Source organism: Monodon monoceros, unplaced genomic scaffold (assembly GCF_005190385.1).
Source record: "Monodon monoceros isolate NGI ecotype Baffin Bay Population unplaced genomic scaffold, NGI_Narwhal_1 Super_Scaffold_17, whole genome shotgun sequence".
NCBI lineage: Eukaryota > Metazoa > Chordata > Mammalia > Artiodactyla > Monodontidae > Monodon > Monodon monoceros.
The window spans coordinates 24277164-24298634 of record NW_021703773.1 but is presented as its reverse complement, the minus strand read 5'-3'; the positions used below and the strand labels follow the sequence as shown (position 1 = coordinate 24298634).

At 49.5% G+C, this 21471-nt stretch overlaps 1 protein-coding gene across 1 annotated transcript in view; it reads right to left on the bottom strand.

Moving 5' to 3' along the window:
* The window catches only part of DLGAP2 (DLG associated protein 2), a 135507-nt gene that overhangs the window by 89082 nt on the left and 24954 nt on the right, over positions 1-21471 (bottom strand). Inside the window, exon 2 of the mRNA XM_029226495.1 lies at positions 5541-6610. Within this exon, the coding sequence (XP_029082328.1) occupies positions 5541-6542 (1002 nt within the window). The 5' untranslated portion in view covers positions 6543-6610. The remainder of the gene's footprint in view (positions 1-5540; positions 6611-21471) is intronic.

The window sequence follows — 21471 nt, the reverse complement described above, 5'->3', positions numbered from 1 at the left end:
TAAACGTGGGCAGAGTGGAATACTCACCCACACAATATTATTATAGGTTCACACTACGACTGATGATTTTCCAAGCGCCTTTCTTACACTGTGTGGAGTCTCACCACAAAGGGTGATGTATATGAGTTCAACGAGGCAGAACGGTTGACAGGGCTCACGGCTGGCAAATACTCGAACCCCAGCATCCTTCAGTGAAGAATTTATCTCAACAATATTTCCCAAGTGCCTGTCACAGGCCTGAGATCATACGAGGGACTCAACATGATGCACTGAGCGGGCCGTGGCCTGCTGGAGGTGATCCTGTGTGCTGGTCATCCATGAGTCCCCCCTGTCGGCACTGTCCATATCGGCTGGGCATTGTCCCCATGTGCTGGGCACCGTCCATATGTGCTGGTCACTCTCCTACATGCTGGTCACTGTCTCTATGGGCTGGTCACTCTCCTATGGGCTACTCCCTGTCCCTGTGTGCCGGGCACTGTCCCCATGTGCTGGGCACCGTCCATATGTGCTGGTCACTGTCTCTACGGGCTGGTCACTCTCCTATGGGCTAGTCCCTGTCTCTGTGTGCCGGGCACTGTCCCCGTGTGCTGGGCACTGTCCATACGTGCTGGTCATGCCCCCCATGCCCTCTCCGGTCCCTGGTCTCCTCCCCCCACACCCTTCCCTGTGCCCTGACACTGAGGGAGCCTCTTGCCAGTCCGGGTCCCTTAGCCTCCGGTTCTGGTTGGCTCTGCCGAAGGCTGCACTGCGGGGGGAGTTGGGGGGGCGGTGCGGAGCGCCTTCCAGAGCTCTCTCCAGCTTCGGGCCCATGGTCTGCCAGGAGCTGCCTCAACCAGGCCTCCGAATGCTGGGGGTCCTGCTTCCACGGGCCCCCTCTCTCCGGACCCTGCCCACAGGCCTAGGATGGTAATGGTTTCCCCTGTGCTCTGGGAATGGCTCCTTTCAAACCCTTCCCAGGGGATGCCACTGCTCTCCAGGACCCACCCATCCACTGTCACGAAAGAACAGAGACAGCAAAATGACCCACAATGTGAGCGTGTCTTATGTGCTGATGAAATCGGCCAAGACGTGCACGTGGAAACACAAGAGACCGATTGTGAGAAGTGCCCGGAAGAGGGACGAGGGTTTCCATGGGGACTCCGGGGGAAGGGACCCGCCACCTCAGCAGGTTTGGGGAGTAACCCAACCCAGAGAGGGGCCAGAGAAATCTCCTAGTGGCCACGATGCCAGCCATTCCTGGCGGGGACAGCCCCGGGGCTCCGGGGGTCTGGGAACTGGGTGAAACAATTAAGTTTGTGAGAAGCTTATCAGAATTACTGGTTTTCTGGAGTTGGATGGTCTTTATGAGCCCTAATTCCAACCATCCTGGAGAGTCATGAATCCCGTGAGAGCACAAGAGGCTGGGGGCTCATCCATCCTCCTGATCACCCCGATTCCAGAACCACCCAGATGCCTCCAGTGCCTGGAAAGACGCTGGCTTTGTTGAACCGACATCTGAGTATCTTTTCACTGCTTCCAGGTGTCCTGCGGCATCACAGGACAAACGAGCCTCCTCGTTCCTTCATTCGGGGCTTTATTACGAGTCCGACCCCACCAGACGCAGGAATGATGCGGTGACAGGGGTGCGGAGTCCTGCTGGGGAGACAGATCGTAGACCGGGGAGCAGAGCAATGCAGGCGGAGGGAGGGACGGGGACACGAGACACACTCAGGACAGTTGGGGCGGCCACGTCAGCCAGGGTGTGGGAGGTGGTCAGTGTCAGAGCTCAGCTCTTAGTCAGAAGTCAGCTTTTACTTCTGATCGCGTGGAAGCACACGTCAAGGGCTCTGGAAGCCTGAGGCCCCTTGAAGTGCTTACTGCAGAAACCAGAGGAGGCCCCCTTTGGTAAAGGTGGATGGTTTTTCTAAAGCACAAACAGAACCCACTGAACGAATGTCACTGGGACAGAACCCACTGAACGAATGTCACTGGGAAATGCAGTGTTTGTAGGACGTACTTCTGTGCGCGCGCCGCGTACTTCATCAACTTTATGACCCAGCTTCCGCTCTGGGATGGAGGATGCTCACGACTCACGGAGCGTTTGGAGCCCTTTCCCGTGAAGGATGGTGGGGCAGTCTCGGTGCCCAGGTCTGGGGGCGTGCGGACCTCGGTGGGATGGAGGTTGGGAGTGGGGCTGAAATACTCTGCAAGTGTGGGAAGATTTTCATGCTTCCCAGTGGCTCTCGCCGCTCCATGGTCCTTCTGCCCCTCCCCTCTGGCGGCTCCCTGGAGTGTCATGTTGGGACGGGAACTCTTCCTGAATTAAACACCAAAGAAGATGCTGCCTTTGGAACAGCAGCGTCATTAGCACAGACACCAGGGTGAGACCCCCAGTCGCCAGGAGACCCTGCGGGTCTGGACCACCAGTCGGGCAGAGACAATCAAGAGAGGAAGGGGGGAGGGAGAGTGAAGGAGGCCTGCGGAGAGGCCAGGAGACCAGGACGGGAGAAGGGGGTACCGAGCTGGTGCTGGCCCCGGGCTACGTGCCACTGCAATGCGATGTGACGGGGGCCAAGGCCTGTGTTCCTGGCATGTTCCCACGTGTCCCCGCCGTGTTCTCTAGACGACGCAGTTGCCCTCACCTGTCCTCCCATCAGGGCCGGGAGGGCACCTCCTACCTTCGTGTCCCTAGAACCCAGGGCAGCACATGACAAGGGGGCCACCTGTTCCCTGAGCTAACCCCCCGCAGGTCACCCGCCCAATTAACGTGACATTCATTAACACTCTGACCTTAGACGCTTTGTCTGCTGATGGAGAAACTACCAAAACAAGCTCTTTCAAAGAAAAGGGACCATAATTTTCTTTCAATTCTGCCTATTGTCCGTTTTGACCTACTTAAAAACATAAAGACTCTTGCTCTAATGTTAACTATGTATTCTGTACAAACCAAAGGTAAAAGTGAAAAGCAATCCTTTGTTCGGCTCCAAATCTCTCTAGATTTTGGTGGAAAAAGAAAAGCGTACGAGCATTTATTTCTCCCTTCTGTTCTTGTAAATCTTATTCCTACTGTAGCATCTACAGACAAATTCTTCCGATCCCCCTACCTTCTGGCTGTGAAATAAAATCTGCGCTGGCGAGGATCCAGAGTTTTGTATCCTTCCCCAGAAAGCATAATGCAATCAGCACGGTGAAGCCCTATAGCACAAGGTCCTGGAAGTCCTAGGCCAACAGGACAAAGGAGCCTGGGAAGGAGGCGGAGCTCGCGATGCTCCTGGCCTCAAATCTCCCCCTCCACCCGTCCCCCCGTGATCCAGCGGGGCCCCAGGGAGGGGGGCGCTTGGTGGGAACGCGTCTCCTGAGTGAGCGCCTCACCCGCGTTTCTCTGGGGCCACGTGGCGCCGCCCTGCCTGCGATGTGGCTCCCACCGCGGGCGACCGTGGCCCAGACTGTTCTGAGGCTGCATCGTGAGTGGCCTCCAGAGTGTCCCTTCACGAGGACCCCGCGGCTGGGTCTACGACTGCCCACTCCGAGTGAGGCCCTGGGGGGTTTGCGGGCCTGCATGATGTCATTTAACACCGGGGGTTGTTCCACCAAATCACAACTTTTCACGGGACCCAGTCACTTGTCATTTCTCACACATTATCATATAAGGACGAATGTTCTGAAGTCTGGAAACGGGGTTTTGCTGGAGCCACGGCTGGAGGGACGACCCTCTCGCTCCAGCAGGTGAGGTCCTTAGTGACTCTCACGCTAGCAGTGGGGGACCACGGGCGGGGGGGGCTGATGGTGGAGGCCCGACCACCGCCTGACAAACACGAGGGCCCGAGATGCGGCTGCGTGACCCCTTGAGACCCCACAGTTGGAGCCCAGACTGCGGGGAACGTCAGACAAATGGGTTCCTACCCACCCCCCAAAATAAAATTCCTGGGGAGGACAGTGGTGGCAAGAGAGAGCAAAGAGAAGGAGACAGAGGAGAAAGCAACAGATTTTTCATGGACAGGTGACCCCACCCCGCGCAGGCCCCTGATCTGGACGCCAATGCCAACACACCGTGAGAGAGGACTGTGGGCAGACAGGGAACCCTGGACATTGACCAGATATTGACACTCTGAAGAACTGTGATTCCTTAATGTCTTAACGGCGCTGCAGTTCTGCTTCCAAAGGAAGAGCCCTTACCTTCCAATGTGGGTCTTTTAGAGATAAATACAGAAACACCTACCTAGGCTGTGTGGGCTTTGTTTCAACATAACCTGGACCGGAAGGCAGGTGAGGTACTGATGGGACAATCGATCGCTCCCGAGGCTGGGTGATGAGTGTTTGGGGTTCATTATGTTGCACTCTTGCCTTTATATCGGATTACTAGTTTCCATGATTAGCAGATGTTCGGTAAGTGGAGAGGGGACAGAAAACGTTTAAGAGGGAGGCCCTGAGGGGTACGAGGTGCCCCAAGAAGTGTTGTGGAAAAGTCAGGTCATTGAGTCGGGCACCCAGGGGCCCCATACCCCAGCTGCAGGTCCATCCTGATGTGCTCAGGGGACACTGCATTGGAGATTTCCCAGGACCAAACACGGACACAAACAGGAGAGTTTTGCTTCTCTCACAATGACTAGACTGGGCCCTGGATGGATTCGTCATATTTCTTTAGAGATGTACAGGTAAAAATTTCATATTTCTATACCACTGGCATTTGCTAACTACAAGCAAAATTTAAGTCTCTCCCATTGCTACAAAAATACTATTTTATCCATCTGCCAATTCGCCTCCTTGAATAAATCTTCCTATAAAAGCAATTTGGTTAGCATTTCTTTTGCAAACAGAACCACTGGGTTTTGGACCACGTTCCAGGATGGCAATTGGAGTTGCTAGAATGATTTGCAGCCACCTGACGCCCGAAAAGATTCACAGTTGTTTATCTGTTCCATTAATTGACCATCTGATGACTCAGCCAGCATTTAGCGCGATTACTCATTATTCCCTGAGGATTTCTCTAACCCAGAGCACAGCCTACAGCAACTGCTGTTGGCCAAGTCGAAGGGATTGTGAATTGGAATACAAATTATACATACACTGGAGGAAAACTTCAGACTTTCCAGCTTTGCTAACAGCACTGTTAGCTAACAGAAGTGATTGCAGAGGCCTCTTAAAAGGGGTGGGTGCCTCTCAGTGGGTGGCGCTCCCCTAGCTCCCTCGGGGGTGGCATGGTTAGGAGGCCCAGGGGAGAAGGGAATGACCTAAAACAGAGAATTCACAATATGCCACCTCCAGCCAGCCACTGCCTTTAATCTGTTTTTGCCTTTGGTGAATGTAGTTCATCCGCACCCCAGAGGAACGCATGTGGTTTCCATAATCACGCTCCTTGGCTTAAAGATGCTACTGTCGGGTAAGACCTGTGAACTCACTCAAGCTCACTCCGGGACCAAACCAGCCACTTTCAAATGGGAAAGCACTACCATGGGCTGACACACGTTTGTGGCCGGTGCTACATCCTGGCCCATCGTACCCAGGGCTACGGTCTGGAGGAAGGACGGGGCGTCGAGACGGCACGCAGTGCCCTCTCTTACCTGCAGGTAGTGGCAGGGCCGCAGTGGCGGCTTCAGCTCCGGGGGCCCCAGCGGCTTGTCCAGGTGCAGGGAGCTCTTGCGGTAGGCCTCCTTGGCCTGGCTCACCGTAAGTGTGGACCAGGAGCTGCGCTTCATGTACTTGGCGTCCGGCGCCAGGGCCAGGCCCTCACAGGCTGAGCACTTGACGTCGCTGTTGCTCTTGGAAATCCTCAGGGAGAGGTCCCCGAAGGGGCCGGCCAGGGCGTCGGGGTAGCAGTGGGCCGCGGGGTCGGTGGGGTGACGGCTGAGCACGCTGGAGGCTCGGTAGGTGCTGTCACTGTCCAGGTTGTCGTCCGAGCTCCACCAGCTGCTGAGCCCCGAGCGGTGCCGGCCCTCGGCCTTGCGCTCCCGGCTCTTACTCCGTTTGCCGTGCTTGGAGTGGTGGCCGTGGGCGTGCTCGTCCGCCCGGCCGTCCCCCTTGGTGCCGTTGACGTGGCCCTTGGACGAGCCCTCCAGGGAGTGGGACTTGGTGAAGAGCTTCTGCACGGAGTGGACCAGGTGGCGGATGCGGCCAGGGCTCTCGCTGCGCTGCTCGGCAGCCGCGGAGGTGCGCTGGTACTGCAGCGTGTGGAAGCCGTCCCTGTGCAGGGGCAGCTGCTTCTCGAACTGGTCCAGCAGGTTGGCCGGGATCCGGTTGGTCTTGGCGCCAGCGTGGGCCACGGCACAGTCGTCCCTGGTGTCGTAGTGGGAGCTGTAGTGCATCCGGGGAAAGGTGCTGCTGGACACATGGTCTCCCAGCGCCACCGGCAGCATCACGCAGTCGGAGTGGACGGAGGCCCGTGGGGAGCAGCGGTGACGCTCCATCGGGCAGCTCTCGGCCGGGCTGAGCAGGTAGGGCTGCCGCACCTCCGGGCCACGGTGCAGGTAGCTGTGGCTGTGCTCGCAGTCCTCGGGGGGCGTCAAGCCACAGGTGTGGCCGGAGCACAGCGGGGGCTGGTTCCGACTCCCGGGTAAGCCTTTCATAGCCCTCAGCGCAGGGGAGTACCTGTCTTCATTGAAGTGCTGAGTCGGGGACCATGAGTGCGGCTGGTCTGTCGAGAGAACACAGAAGCACCGTGTCAGACTCGGTGGGAACACGGACGGGAGCCCTCGCTTGACACCCTTCCCTCTACGCGTGGACTATTTGTATCCCGTGGCCACTCCTGGTCTGGACGCTCAAGTGAACAACCATTGTTTTATACCACATCGCCCGCTCCAAAGTGTAAGAGCATTAAAAGTAACTTCGATATTCCCCGGTGTGGTTTGACAACTACGAATACTTAATGCCTAACACATTCATCAGGTCTCCTGACAGCAAGATTTTGTGGTGTTAAACAGATGAACAATTTGGGGGAAAAAAACAAGTTACATTTCAACTAGACTTGCGTGTTGTGGTTCAGTTTAAGAAGTCTGAGAAATCACACCTGGTATTTCATCAGTGATGCTGCCTGGTGGGCTGACGCACCACGTGCTAGGGTGTTGGTCACGAATCATTTAAAGCTGTGTCCTCACTACGCAGGCGAGCAGCGGGGTGACTTTCTCGAGGCCACCGTCCGCGTCAATGCGAGGATGGAACCAGGATGTCCTGACTTCCTATTTCAGATGGTTGACTTTGAGTTGTATGGTTCTACTCAGAAACGTCAGGGAAGAAAGGTCTGATTTTGTGAGCTGCACTATTGAACACAGACCCCCGAACCACCAGAGCTGATCTCTGCAAGATGCTGGGTTTGCTGCTGCTGGGTGTCCCGGTAGGAAGACAGCTGAGCTCAGTGGTCGAAACGGGGGCCTCTGGGCATGGACTAGTTAGGGTTAGGGTCCCAGTTCTGCCAGCACTAGCGTGGGACTCCCGGCAGGCTTCTGTCACCTCAACTGCGCGCTGGCAACAAGCAGAGGTCCAGGAGGAGGACCCGCTCAATGATTATTTTTAGCTACATTACGATGATTATAATTGTTACCATTTTCAATTCTCTTGAGTCAGCATGTATAAAGTCCAGGGTTTACTGGATTCCAGGCTTTGCTAGAGAAGCCCCTTGCTCCACTTCTGCTTCCTGATGTTCCAGCGTCTCTGCTTCTGTTGCTTCCAACTGGTCACCAAACAGATGCAGGAGACACAGACTCTATTATAGTATATGATATGCCTATATACTATGTATGCATAATGCACATATCCATATAGAATATGCAAACCTAATATATAATATGCATATAATATAATCTATACAGGAAATACAGACTCTGTTATAGCATATGATATGCCTATATACTATGTATGCATAATGCATAGATCCATATAGGATATGTATACACAGCATGTTATTTGCATATAATATATAAAGGAAATAGGCTCTATTATAGCATATGATATACATATATAGCATGTACACATAATGCATATATCATATATAATATGCATACATTGTATATAATATGCACACATTGTACATAGTATGCATATAATACATACAGGAAATACAGACTATTATAGTATATAGCAGGGGTCCCCAACCCCTGGGCCACAGACAGCTACCGGTCCATGGCCTGTTAAGAACTGGGTGGCACAGCAGGAGGTGAGCGGCAGGTGATCCACGGAAGCTTCACCTGTATTTACAGCCGCTCCCCATCGATCGCATTACCGCCTGAGCTCCTCCTACTGTCAGATCAGGAGCAGCATTAGATTCTCACAGGAGCGCGAACCCTACCGTGAACTGCGCATGCGAGGGGTCTAGGCGGCATACTCTATGAGGATCTAATGCCTGGTGACGCGAGGTGGAGCTGAGGCGGTGATGCTAGCGCTGGGGAGCGGCTGCAAATACAGGTTATCATCAGCAGAGAGGTTTGACTGCACAGAGGCCGTAATAAATCCATTGCCTGCAGACTCATATCAAAACCCCATCAGTGATTAGCGAGTGAAAACAAGCTCAGGGCTCTCACTGATTCCGCATTATGGTGAGTTGTATAATTATTTCATTATCTATTACAATGTAATAACAGAAATAAAGTGCACAATAAATGCAATGCACTTGAATCATCCTGAAACTATCCCCACCCCCCCCTCCCCCGTCCGTGGAAAAACTGTCTTCTACAAAACTGGTCCCACGTGCCAAAAAGGTTGGGGACCACTGGTATATAGTATACATATATAGTATATAATATGCACATATGGCATGTAATGTAATGTATACCGGAGATACAGACTATTATAGTATATACTATGCATTTATAGCATGTATATATAATGCATATATCCATATAGAAAATGCATATATAGTATGCGTATAATATATAGAGGAAATAGATCCTGTTAGAGTGTATAATATGCACGTATAGCATGTATGTATAATGCATATATTTGTATATAACATGCATGTATAGTATATAGTATGCGTGTAATATATAGAGGAAATAGATCCTACTATAGTGTATAATATGCACATATAACATGTATATGTAGTGCATATACTCATATGTAATACGCATATATAGTATATAGCATGCATACAATATACACACGAAATAGCTTCTATATTATAGTGTATAACAGGCACAAATAACATGTATACTTAATGCATATATTTGTGTCTAATATGCATATACTGTCTATAGCATGTGCAGGAAACACAGACTCAGGATGGCAGGCTCCCTGAGGCTACCGGCTGGCCCCAGCCCTGTGCCAGGCCCAGAGCATATGCTCCAAGCTGTGTGGTGACCAGATACACCGGCAGAGCCCCTCACTCTAGGTTCATCTCTCAGCTCTCCTGGGAAGTATCCTGTGCTTTGTCACATCAAACTGCTGCTCCTTCTAAAACTTCCTCCGCAGGTCCTCTCCACGCTCTGCTCCCCAGGCTGGGGTGCTTTCTCCAGGATTTGCTCTCCGAGACTCGGCTCCAGCACCACCCACCGCAATTCAGACAACGCCTGGGCCCCCTGTGCGCTGTCCTCAGGCTGAGGGTCCAGAAAGGGACGATAAGGGGACCTTCTCAACGCGTGAGAGCCTCGTCTCCTCAGGAAGGAAGCTGTCTGAGCCCCGACCCACCACGGTGTCCAACACCCTCTCCCCAGGGCCACTGCCCGCCTCGGCACCACTGTCCTCCTCCATCAAGAGTGTCCCCCACTCACCCTTAACTCACAAAGCCTCGCCTGAGACACGCACAGAGCCACCCACCCTGACCCCCAAAGTGGCCTCCAAGGGCCACTGTGCGAAACAGGGAAGAAAGTTGAGAGACATGAGGCTTCTCCCTGATGACCGCCAACCCAGCTCTCCCGGTGACCCACACAAGGGAAACGTCACCCCCTGCCAAGGACACTGGCCCAACGACTGGTCCAAGGTGTGGAAATGGAGCAGGACCCCATGGGGCCCCCCAGGTACACAGGCCCTGCCGTGTCCCCCGTTTCTTGCTGGTAGAAAAAGGCTTTCGTTTCCTAGGCCTTCCCCGAGTCCCAAAGAGCAGACTCAAGCAATTACTAGTTAGGGAAGTGAGGGAATTGCAGAAATAAAGGAAAATCAGTCAAGCAAGAAAGGTAATGAGAGATTAAACAATAGTCCAGTGATAAAACAGAGTCCTAGTTCCTCCTCAAGGGATGTGCCTACCATCTGACACATAGCTTGGGGCTGCTCTGCAGAAACTAGGACCCCTGCCCGGGTGGAAGAGGGTGACTACAGGCTGAGACCCCAGACAGGTCGGAACCAGGAGGTTGAGGATTGAGATTTCTGGAGCATCACCCCGTTGCCTCACCACCGACCAGAAAGTCAGAAGAAAGTCACGGTCCCTGCAGCTCTCACCCCAGAGGTTGCCTTTAAAAACCTTATGCTCAGGCCAGCCAGTAACACGGATCAGAGACAAACCTACGTCTCCCATCTTCTTGGTTGTTGCCTCTGGATCAATGAACCTTCTCTGCTCCAAACTCTGACCTTTCGATTTGTTTGGCCTCGCTGTGCATCTGACACACGGACTTGGGTTCGACACCAGTGTGGGTTCCAAAGGTCCCCTTTTCAGGCTCCAGAACTGCCACCTGTCAGGCCAGCTCAGATGTGGGAATGCATTATAAGAAAGGGACTCGGTTTCACGGATCCCTGAGAAGTTAGGGGCACCCTGGGAGCAACTGACAGCAGGAGAGAAAGTAAACCTTTTCTGAGGATCCCAGGGGCCTGTCTCTCATTCTCTCCTGCACGTTCAGAGCAAACGGTCCCCAATTCCAGGGTCCGTGGGCCCTTTATCTCCAAACAGAGCTTTGCTTCCTCCCAGTGTGAGGTGCTTCTCTGTCTCACGGGAGTGGCCATCCCATAATAGCTACGCAGTGTCTGTCCTTCTCAACAGCCAAGTTATAACTGGAGCGCTTCAATATATCAGGAAAGGATATTTCTGATTATATTTTAATATAATTAAAAGCAAGTTTTCAAAGGAAATTCAGTATTCAATTGATAAACAGCAAAAACTGTGCTCTGTAATGTAGACTTTACAGCAGCATGAAGTTGGCATCCTATTATCTTTTGCTTTATTTTTCCATTAACATGTAATTTAATACAATTCTAATCTTCCTCCATATTAAAAAGCCAGCCCATTATTGCTCCACTCACGTATCCCGTTTCTACCTAATGTTTAGCCTGCAAGCTACACTATGAATGTGGCTCCATAAAAGAACAGCATAAAAGAGAAAAGTTTAACTGAAATGAATTAAATTTGATTATGCCACATGTTGATAATATTCTCATTTCCCCTGAATTCCCTGACATATGTGTGGAAGCTTACACATTACCTCTCAAAAATAAAACAGTGACAACACACAGGATAATAATCCGCCGTAAATAATGGTGATACCAAAACATATAATGAGGGCTTGTACTCTATAGGTTTTTTAATAAGTCTACATAACATATAACAAATACCTTAGGGGCTGGTAGTTTCTCTTTGTGAAAGTGAGGTAACAAACACAAAATGCGGAAGGCGTCTTAGCTTCCTAATTTACAGCTATTCACTGAACCCTTTTTTGCTATTAAGCAAAAGAAAACAGCAATTATCATCATTAGTCATTAACTGTCTCCCCAAATTCAAGCTAGAATGTAAATGCACATTCTACTGCTGGATTTCATGAGACTGTTGCCATACCCAGTCTAAAAAATATATTTTGAGTGGTGGAATGAAACCTTTTAAAATACAGCTAATGTGATGCAGTGCTCACTGTGTGTGAATCGTGTCACAGGCTTTACCCTCCTGGCGGCCCCCTGGGAGCAGTGCCTGTCCCCAGTGCAGGCTGAGGGGGCCAAGGCTAGCAGGGCAGTTGGGCAAGGCTCCCCAGGTGGCACCACACGCAGACACACACATGCACATGTACACTCTCATATCAGAGCTGCATCGGAACCCCAGCATCCCAGCTCTGGGCTGCTGATGGATAGGGAGGATGGAGGGGGCCCCTGTGCCCTTTCTGGTTAAACCAGGCTCGTGGTTCCAACACCAAGCCCAGCCTAAGCCACCCAGGCTGGACACACACTGCGGCAAGGGGCCCAGGCCCAGGTGTTTGGGGAAAGCATGGAGGCCCCTGCCTCCGGGTACAGACAGGCATGGCCAGGCCCTCCCCAACCCCACTGTGGGTGCTTGGAGGTCCTTCTCCCGAGGAAACCAGCTTTGTCTCCCTCTGCCGGAAGCTCACTTACACCCAAGCTGCCTGCCTGCCTGCATCTGCCTCTGATTTTATCCCCCATCGGGGGGAGGGACAGACCTTCCACTGTGTCACTTGCCCCTGCCCTCACTTGGGAAGGAAAATCCTGTAGGAGGGAGGGGGCCGCTGAACTAAATGGAAAGAACAACCCAAGGAAGACAAAATGAAGGGGCAAAAACTTTATCCAGTGGACCACGGTGTTGCTTGCTAAATAAAGAAGGATATATTTTCCCCAAACTAGTGGAACTTATCAACATTTCCTCAGAAATTTCAGCTGGGTCTTGTGCAAAGCCGTGAGGCCTCCCTGGTGGTCCCTGGAGCCGCCACTCCCTTTGCCTGCTGACTTGTCCTCCTCACCACTCCTGTGTCCTCCCCGCTGGCCCCAGCAGCACTGGCTCAGCCCACTTCCCTTCACGACTCCTCAGGAGCTGCAGGCCACCTGGCCATCTCGCCAGGACCTTGCGACACAAGTGCAGGTCAGGGAACCCAGAAAGAAAGAGCCAAGTGGACCTGTTCCCATATGTAACGTGTGAAGGTATGAAAGATGGGGCCCACCATGTCAAAAGGAGCCTATCTGAAGCTCCTTTAAAAAAGTTTCCTCAAAAATTAAACAGAAACGTTCAAGATTTGTATCCTGACAGCTACAAAATATTGCTGAAAGAAATTAATGATGCTCTAAGCAAATGGAAAGATATACCCAAAAAAGAATGTATAACTGAATCACTTTACTGTACAGAAATTAACACAACATTATAAATTAACTATAGTTCAATAAAAAATAAAGATATCCTATGTTCATAAATTGGAAGAATTAAAATGGTTAACATGGGAATATTCCCCCAAATGACCTACAGATTCAACAATCCCCATCAAATCCCCAACTGGCTTCTCTGTCAAAATTCAAAACCTGATCTTCAAATTCATATAGATAGAAAATGAAAACTAAATCTAAAGCTAGCAGGAGGAAGGAAATAATAAAGCTCAGAGTGGGGACAAATGAAATAAGAAACAATAGAGTCAGTGAAATCTTCAATATACGCAAATCAATCAACATGATACACCATATTAACAAACTGAAGGAGAAAAACCATATGATCATCTCAATAGATGCAGAGAAAGCTTTTGACAAAATTCAACACCCATTTATGATAAAAACCCTGCAGAAAGTAGGCATAGAGGGAACTTTCCTCAACATAATAAAGGCCATATATGACAAACCCACAGCCAACATAGTCCTCAATAGTGAAAAACTGAAACCATTTCCACTAAGATCAGGAAAAAGACAAGGTTGCCCACTCTCACCACTCTTATTCAACATAGTTTTGGAAGTTTTAGCCACAGCAATCAGAGAAGAAAAGGAAATAAAAGGAATCCAAATCGGAAAAGAAGAAGTAAAGCTGTCACTGTTTGCAGATGACATGATACTATACATGGAGAATCCTAAAGATGCTACCAGAAAACTACTAGAGCTAATCAATGAATTTGGTAAAGTAGCAGGATACAAAATTAATGCACAGAAATCTCTGGCATTCCTATACACTAATGATGAAAAATCTGAAAGTGAAATTAAGAAAACACTCCCATTTACCATTGCAACAAAAAGAATAAAATATCTAGGAGTAAACCTACCTAAGGAGACAAAAGACCAGTATGCAGAAAATTATAAGACACTGATGAAAGAAATTAAAGATGATATAAATAGATGGAGAGATATACCATGCTCTTGGATTGGAAGAATCAACATTGTGAAAATGACTCTACTAGCCAAAGCAATCTACAGATTCAATGCAATCCCTATCAAACTACCACTGGCATTTTTCACAGAACTAGAACAAAAAATTTCACAATTTGTATGGAAACACAAAAGAGCCCGAATAGCCAAAGCAATCTTGAGAACGAAAAACAGAGCTGGAGGAATCAGGCTCCCTGACTTCAGACTATACTACAAAGCTACAGTAATCAAGACAGTATGGTACTAGCACAAAAACAGAAATATAGATCAATGGAACAGGATAGATAGCCCAAAGATAAACCCACGCATACATGGTCACCTTATCTTTGATAAAGGAGGCAGGAATGTACAGTGGAGAAAGGACAGCCTCTTCAATAAGTGGTGCTGGGAAAACTGGACAGGTACATGTAAAAGTATGAGATTAGAACACTCCCTAACACCATACACAAGAATAAGCTCAAAATGGATTAAAGACCTAAATGTAAGGTCAGAAACTATCAAAATCTTAGAGGAAAACATAGGCAGAACACTCTATGACATAAATCACAGCAAGATCCGTTTTGACCCACCTCCTAGAGAAACGGAAATAAAACCAAAAATAAACAAATGGGATCTAATGAAACTTAAAAGCCTTTGCACAGAAAAGGAAACCATAAACAAGACCAAAAGACAACCCTCAGAATGGGAGAAAATATTTGCAAATGAATCAACTGACAAAGGATTCATCTCCAAAATTTACAAGCAGCTCATGCAGCTGAATAACAAAAAAACAAACAACCCAATCCAAAAATGGGCAGAAGGCCTAAATAGACATTTCTCCAAAGAAGATATACAGATTGCCAACAAACACATGAAAGAATGCTCAACATCATAAATCATTAGAGAAATGCAAATCAAAACTACACTGAGATATCATCTCACACCGGTCAGAATGGCCATCGTCAAAAAATCTAGAAACAATAAATGCTGGAGAGGGTGTGGAGAAAAGGGAACACTCTTGCACTGCTGGTGGGAATGTGAATTGGTACAGCCACTATGGAGAACAGTATGGAGGTTCCTTAAAAACTACAAATAAAACTACCATATGACCCAGCAATGCCACTACTGGGCATACACCCTGAGAAAACCATCATTCAAAAAGAGTCATGTACCAAAATGTTCATTGCAGCTCTATTTACAATAGCCAGGAGATGGAAGCAACCTAAGTGTTCATCATCAGATGAATGGATAAAGAAGATGTGGCACATATATACAATGGAATATTACTCAGCCATAACAAGGAACGAAATTGAGTTACTTCTAGTGAGGTGGATGGACCTAGAGTCTGTCATACAGAGTAAAGTAAGTCAGAAAGAGAAAGACAAATACCATATGCTAACACATATATATGGAATCTAAGAAAAAGAAATGTCATGAAGAACCTAGGGGTAAGACGGGAATAAAGACACAGACCTACAAAGAATGGACTTGAGGATGTGGGGAGGGGGAAGGGTAAACTGTGACAAAGTGAGAGAGTGGCATGGACATATATACACTACCAAACGTAAAATAGATAGCTAGTGGGAAGCAGCCGCATAGCACAGGGAGATCAGCTCGGTGCTTTGTGACCACCTAGAGGGGTGGGATAGGGAGGGTGGGAGGGAGGGAGATGCAAGAGGGAAGAGATATGGGAACATATGTATATGTATAACTGATTCACTTTGTTATAAAGCAGAAACTAACACACCATTGTAAAGTAATTATACTACAATAAAGATGTTAAAAAAAAAAAGTTGGTTCTTCAGAAAGATCAATAAAACTGACAAACCTTTAGCTAGACTGAAAAGAAAAAAAAGACTCAAATTTCTAAAATCAGAAACCAAAGTGGCGGATTACTACTAATCTTATATAATTAAGAAGGATTATAAGGGAATACGATGAACAATTGTATGCCAGCAAATTACATAACCTAGATGGAATGGACAAACTCAAAGAAACACACAAATTACTTTGAGAAGAAACAGAAAATCTTGGCAGAACTATAAGACAGAACTATTGGGTTGGCCTAAAAGATCGTTTGGGTTTTTTGTGCAACCCCAAATTCTCAGGATACAAGATTAAAACACAAAAATCAGTTGTGTTTCTACATATGAGCAATGAACAATTTCCAAAAAGGAAATTAGGAAAGCTATTCCATTTACAACAACATCTAAAAGAATAAAATACCTGTGTCTACGTTTAACTAAGGAGGTGAAAGGTTTGTACGCTGAGCATGAGAAAGCAGTGCTGAAAGAAATTAAAAAAGACCTAAAGAAATGGAAAGACATCCTATATTCATGGATTGGAAGACTTAATATTTTTAAGAATTCAATACTATCAAAAGTGACCCACAGATTCAATGCAATCTCTATGGAAATTCCCGCCGGCGATTTTGCAGAAGTGGAAGAACCAATCCTTAAATTCAGTGGAAATTCAATGGGCCCCAAATAGCTAAAACCATCTTGCAAAAGGAGAACAAAGTTGGGGGACTCACACTTCCCAATTCCAAAACTTGCTAAAAACCTACAGTAATCAAAACAGTGTGACTCTGGTATAAGGATAGACATATAGACTAATGGAATAGAATTGGGAACCCAGAGATAAACCTATATACATCTATGGCCAATTCATTTCTGGTACAGGTGCCAAGAGTGTTTAGGGAAAGAGTAGTCTTTTCTATAAAACGTGCTGGGACAACCAGATTTCTACCTGCATAAGAATGAAGTCGCACCCCTATCTCACACCGTGTGCAAAAATGAACACAAAATGGATCAAAGACCCAAAGAAAGGCGTAAAAGTATAAAATTCTTAGAAGAAAACACACATGTACTTCTTTGTGAATGTGGATTAGGCAATGCTTTCTTAGATATGTCATCAACAGCACAGGAAAAGAAGAAAAAAACAGATAAAATGGACTCCCTAAAATTGAAAACTTCTGAGATTTAAAAGACACCCCCAAGGAAGTGAAAAGACAACCCGGAGTATGCGAAAAATATTTTGCAAATCAAGTATCTGATAAGGAAGTTGTATCTAGAGTATATAAAGATCTCTTATGACGTAATTATAAAAGACAAATAGTTCAAATAAAAATGGGCGAAAAATCTAAACAGACATTTCTCCAAAGAAGATACACAAAGGGCCAATAAGTACATGAAGAGATGCTCAACCATCACGGGCCATCAGGGCAATGCAACTGAAACCACAGTGAGATACCATTTCACATCACTAGGGTGTCTAAGTAAGAGACAAAGTAACAAGTACTGATGAGGATACAGAAGAAATGGAACCTCATTCCCTGCTGGGGGCGGGGGTGTCAGATGATGCAGTCGCTTTGGAGACTTCTTCAGAAGGGTAAACACAGAGTAACCATGTGACCCAGGAATTCAAACGTGAGGTACATGCCCCAGAGGAATGAAAGCAGATGTCCCCACAGAAACTTGTATGTGAATGTTCACAGCAGCGTTATTCGTAATAGTAAAAAGAAGGAAACCACCCAAATGCCCATCAATGGATGTACAAAAGTGGTTATGTCCATCCAAATGGAATATTATTCTCCGATAACAACCAATTAAGTATGGGAACACCGTACAGCATGGATGGACCTTCAAAACATTATGCTAGTGAAAGGAGGTAGTCACAAAGGACCACATATTACATGATTCCGCTCATATGAAGTGTGCAGAAGAGGTAAATCCATAGAGACCAGAAATTGATTGTTGAATGTCAGGGGCTGGGGCAGGAGGATAGGGGGTGACTGTCAGGGTGTGGGGTGATGAAAGTGTTCTAAAAGTGACTGCAGTGGTGGTCGCACATATCTGTAAATACAAAAAACACTGAATTGTACATTTTAATGGTGAACTGTATGGTAGGTGAACTATATCCCCATAAACGTCTTATAACTGAATAAATATATACGAAGAAGACATAAAAACACAAAATTGACTATATACAAAGTTCGCTTTAAAAAATTTTCCTCATGTGTTTAGAACTCAGTAAAAGACCTGTTTAGTAAAATTTAGGAAAGCAGTATGCTTGTTGGTTTGCTTTTAAACGTCCTCTCTCTCCATGGTAGGACGGAGGTGATTGAGCTGAGTCCCATTAATTTGACTGCTAGGGAGCTCAGGGCCAATTTGGGGTCCACAGACAGTCACTTGTTTCCCTTTGCTCCTTCATTCTTACTGAAAGTTCTCAGATCATGGTTTCAAATTTGCATTTATATTTCATCAGTATATTTTACATGTTTTTGTTATTCACGCGTCACATTCTTATAAAATGAGATGAGGAATAAATAAGGGAATAAATTAACTTTAAGTGGTACGATAATATTAGTTCAAGTTATACAGTAAACGGATGAGAGCTGTTGAGTCACCGGCCGAACGACGGCTGGAGAAGCGCGAACGCACTCCGGCTGCGCTGAGGTCAGGGTCAGGAATCCAGCGAGCTGGGGGCCAGCGCTTTGCTCACTCCTGTTATCCAAGGTCTGACAGCTTACGCACATTTGAATTTCCTTACCCATTTGTGGTTTTGCCTTTATTTGCCAAACAGTTCAAAGCCCTTCAAACCTGGGCTATGCACCAGTATCACCCGGGAAGCATTTCAAAGCGCGGTCCCCAGGCATTACCCCAGACACGGTGGGACTCTGTCTCTGGAGCCGTGGCAGCTCCCCAACCCGTAAATGTCGGACGCTGCCCTCGGCTTCACGTGGGGCACTGCTGTCACTTGTCAAGTCCTCCCCTGTGGCTTGTGTCCCCAACTAGCGCCTTTCACCTCTGAGTCACCGTGTACCTGGTGGGGGGGGGTCCCTTGAACGACTGTCACGTCTCCATCATGGCTGGTAACTGAATGAATATGTAAACAAGCAAAATTAATAAAGAAGATTTGTGCCCCGGGCTTTGCCAGGGGCAGGACTCGCAGGGAGGGCTCCAAGGTTCTTAGGCAAAATTTATATCCTCTACCAGCTTCTAGGCTGGAGTTGCTGGAATCACAGAACTGCTTTCCAGCAGCTGGAGCCTTTTGAAGGGAAGGTTCTGTATGAAACGCTCGCCGCTTCCAAACTGTGAAGCACTGGGGGCAGTACTGTTGAAACGGCTCTGCTGCCGAGCTTTTCTGGCCCTTCTCTCTGCTTGTTCTTTAATGCTTTTTTTAAATTCTGCTTTTGTAAAATCACGGCCCCCAAGGGAAAAAACGCTCAAAGCTTGTGTGCTTTCAACCCGTTTTCAGAGGCACAGCCGCGTACCCCCGGGCGCTAACGCTGCCACGGTTCTTAAGCTGAGGGCCTTCGGGCCTGCGGGGCTCAAGACCCTCCCCTGTGTTACAGATGCAGGTCAGCTCCCTGGGCCCCTGGTACTGTCCGTGGAAGCAAAGTTCTCAGCTGCTCCCTGACCTCAGACGGGACAGGCCCGGAGGAGGTGCGTCTGGGCCGTGATCCAGGTGTTTTTCTTTTACTCGCGGGGTCACAGATGCCCGGACGGAGCCGCCCAGGGGGAGAGGCCGAGGCAGGTCGTCCGCGGTGAGAGCCTCTGTCGTCCCCCTCCTCTCGTAATGACCTGACCTCATGGTTCAGTCACCAGTCCACCCTGCATGTCCCAGAACCTGCCCAAATGCAGGCGGTGACAGGTGACAGAAACCAGGGGCACGCCGCAGGCCAGGGACGGAGGGAAACGCGGACAACCAACCCGGGAGGGGTGACAGTGTGTGTGAGAGCCTCTCCCCTCTCGTGGGCCTCGGGGTCTGGGAGGGGTCGGGCCTGGGCCGGGGAGGGGCCTGGCGGGGATGCGCGGACAGGGTGGAATCTGCGGGCAGATCAGCTTGGAGGCTGCACGGACTTGGTCTACTCCCCGGAGCCGAGCAGCGGCAGAGGGCTGTGTCTAAAGCGCTCCGGAGCTGTGAGCACCGTAGGGGATGAGGCCACGCGCTCAGGCCTCCTGCACGCCCCAGCCCAGGGGACGGCGACAGGCAGTGCCCTGCACCCACGTGCCCTGTTTACAGGTCGCAGCTCTGACCCCCAGAGAGTCTGGAGACGGGGCCCGTGAGGAGAGCGCTAAAGGTTAAATGAGGTCCCCGCAGGGCCCTGACCCGCAGCACTGGTGTCCTCAAGGGAAGCGGGGAGGACACAGCGAGGAGGGCCCTCTGCCCCCGGGCACCCTGGCCTTGGACTCCCAGCCTCCAGAGCGTGTGAAACAGACGTCTGTGGTTTAAGCCTCCAGCCTGTGGCGTCGGCTGTGGAGGGAGCGGCAGCGGGGTGGGCGGAAATGCCGGCACGTGGGCAGTGTGACCTCCAACGCCACCCTCCCCCGAAGCTCACCGTCGGCGTGTCCCTGTGAGGAAACGGGGTTCAGAGGGGGCAGTGGCAGCCCTGAGCCCGGGCCCCAGCATGGCTCTGAGGCCTCCTCCCTGCCCACCTGTGACGCGGGCTCCAGGCTCCGCTCCTGTGGATGTGATTGCTGCCCGCTACCTCCAGGCCCATCCAAAGCGGGGTCCGTAATACCGAGTCACAACCGTGTTGTAACCCTTGGTCACTCCTGTCCCCGTATACAAAGGTGTCCTCCTCTCAGGAGCCTCATGGGGGTGTGAAAACCAACACCGACACGTCCACAAGTCCACCTCTGACCCCCGAGCCAGGGCCCCGCGAACACACGTTGTTTCAGCTTCTTCGGGTCCCTTTGGACACGAACGCTGTTTGTTACAAAAACAAACAAAACCCACGAGCGTCGCATCCCATCCTGGGGAGGCTGAAAGACAGGACGAGGAACCCCTTCTGTGACAGGAGGGTGTGTGCCGGAGCCAGGAAACCTAGGCTCCGTCCTCCGACTCCGCAGACACGGCCTCCGCGATCCGGCAGCTCGGTCCTTTCAGAAGCTCCGGGGGAACAGCGTGGGCCTCCGTCTCGGACGACAGGGTTTGAATCGTGAGGGTAACATCGAATTCCTAGAGGAGGGGTCACAGCACCTGGCAGAATCTCAGTAGACAAGGCAGCGCGAGCCGCCCCCACCCTCAGGAGGAGGAGAGGGTCACAGCATCTCCAACCCCCGCGGCCCCTGCAGGGCGACCACCACCCGGGAAGAACTTTCCTCTCCTTACAAAGAGCTTTACCGGAACGTACGCTGAGCCTTAAACAGAGAGCAGCACAGGGATCGAAACAAACTTAACATGCTTTCCATTTTCCCTCCATTCAACTCTGGTCTGGTTTCCAGGGAATTTCGGATGGTGGAGGGAGCGCGTTTGGCGGTGAGAAGAAGGCACAGCCTTTCTGAGGCACAACACAGCCTGCGGAGGAAGAGTACTGCGGCCGTAAAGTAGTTCCCGAATGCACTGTAGAGCTTTGCGTTAATGCAGAAGTGTATTTTGGGTGGATTTAGGTGGAGATAAAAAGAAGACAGAATTCAGCATGGACGGCAGAGTAACCAGGAAGGACAGGAAGAAGGGAGGAGAGAGGAGGGGGCAGCCTGCAGGCTGCAAAGAGGTTCCTGGCCAAGGGGATGCTTTCCCTCTGCCAGAAACCTGCGGGGG